Source organism: Manacus vitellinus, unplaced genomic scaffold (genome assembly GCF_001715985.3).
Source record: "Manacus vitellinus isolate BGI_N305 unplaced genomic scaffold, ASM171598v3 scaffold_102_pilon, whole genome shotgun sequence".
Taxonomy (NCBI): domain Eukaryota; kingdom Metazoa; phylum Chordata; class Aves; order Passeriformes; family Pipridae; genus Manacus; species Manacus vitellinus.
The window spans coordinates 258,457-260,372 of NW_021938808.1; the positions used below are offsets into that span (position 1 = coordinate 258,457).

Below are 1,916 nucleotides of genomic sequence, written 5' to 3' on the forward strand. Positions count from 1 at the left end.
GACTGGAGGGAGCAGGCAGACCTCTGGAAGTCGCCCTCCACGTGAGAGGCCGCCGGGAAGGGCTGCTGGGCACCCTCGTAGCCGAAGCCGTTGGCGCTCCCGTAGGAGTAGCCGCCCCCGAAGAGCGTGGAGCCGTCGTAGTACGTGGTCTTCTGCATCTCTGGGGCTCCCCAAAACGATTTTTCCGGCTACCAGGGTCTTGACACCCCTATGGCAGAACATTGGCACCCCGAGGCCACGTGACAGGCCGTTTCCAGCTGTCTGGTGGAAGCTGACCTGAAAGGTTAGGAGAAAACACACAATAATAGTCCCCGGCCTAGGAATCCATCTTGGGGCCTGAAAGGCCCATGACATGAATAGGGTCCCGCAGAACAGGAGGAACAGATGCTTGGAGCAGATTTCGTCCCGTGTGCAGCCCGAGGAGGCTCCAACAAACGTTACAGTGCAAAAGTTGAGCTGATTTTTTTTTTTGGGGGGGACACACACACACACACACGACAGTTTTCCTGGTTGGTTTGGGTTGGCTGTTGGTTGCACCTTTTTTTTTTTTGTTTTTTCCCCCCTGCCAGGATGTACAAGGTGCTCCAAAAGCCCACGTGGTTTCGTCTGCACACATCTATTTCCTCCTGCATTCCTCTCTATGCTGCACAATTAAATATATCTGCACCCACTCCCCATTAAACACGTGGGTGCATCCACGGGGATGTGTGTCACGTGCACACACCCACACCCACGTCCACAGAACACCAAAAACAACCCAGATATTGGGGTCCAGAGGGGAGAATTGCTGGCCACAAGCATGAAAGGAATGAAATCTTGCTTTCTCAGCCCTGACCTATTCAAACCAGCCCTTCACACACACAGCAACGTTGCACCTCCCGAAATGCAAAGTCTGGTGGGTTTGTTGCAGGGCCTCTGCCTGCTCTGTTTGTTTTGAAGCTGAAACCAGCAAACAGCAATATGTTTTCTCCAGGTAACCGTGTCCTGGCACAGTTGGCTCCCTCGGCTGTTTGCACAGGAACTCACAATGTCTCTGGAATTCAGAGCAAATATTTCTCAGCAGATTTAAGCAGGGGCACGAATTCAAGAATGTGCTGCCTTTGGCCTGCTCGTGAGTGTCTCTCTCTCTCTCTCTCCCTCTCCCCCTCTGGAAGCACAGGTTGTATTTAGAAAACACCCCCCTTCCCTGCCTGCATGGCTTTGTACTCAGCCCTCCTGAATCCGGAGCTCCCCTTGGCAAGATGTTGATTCCAAAACCAGTCCAGTTGCTGTTGCTATTTTTTTTTCCCCCCTTTGGAAAACAAACATGTCACCAGGCCATTTGCTCTTAACTTTCTCCCCCTTTGATTTTTCGTCCTTCCTCCCTCCCTCAACCCAAGCTCTAAAAAAGTCCATAAAAACCCCCCATTCCAAAGCCTAAAATTACAAAACGAAACCTTCCTTTCCCCCCTTCTGTCTCTGACCTTTTTTTACGGTTCTTTTATCTCTTTCCTTCTCTTTTTTTTCTTTCCTCAAAGCATAAACTTTTTCCACCATAAAGACAGAGCAGAAATACCCTCAAAACCGGTAAAACTGAAAATAATCTGATGGGTGAGGCTCAATCCAGCAGCACAGGGGTTTAAAAAAGCCAGGGAGAGTTCTCTCTGCAGCCAAGAGTTTGCGAGGAGCCACTGTGCGTTTTGTTTGGCCAGTTGATACCCACTGTATATTTAATCGTATCTCTTGTATATTTAATTTTATCTGGGCTCTTTCATTCTGGACAATAAAATAAAATAAACTCGGCGGAGATAAAGCCTGATGCGATATTTCTGAGTGCCGGGGTTTAACAGAAGCCGCGGCTCGACAATAAATAACATCTCTTTTTTTTTTATCCCCCCCCTTCCCTGACTGCTGCGTTCTTATGTCACGTCACATGA

The 1,916-nt window shown here is 49.2% G+C and overlaps 1 protein-coding gene across 1 annotated transcript in view; it reads right to left on the bottom strand.

Moving 5' to 3' along the window:
- Positions 1 to 247, bottom strand: part of HOXB3 (homeobox B3) — a gene marked incomplete at its 3' end in the record, with an annotated part of 2,050 nt that extends 1,803 nt beyond the window's left edge. Inside the window, exon 1 of the mRNA XM_029963477.1 lies at positions 4 to 247. Within this exon, the coding sequence (XP_029819337.1) occupies positions 4 to 158 (155 nt within the window). The remainder of the gene's footprint in view (positions 1 to 3) is intronic.
- Between the last annotated feature and the right edge of the window lie 1,669 nt (positions 248 to 1,916).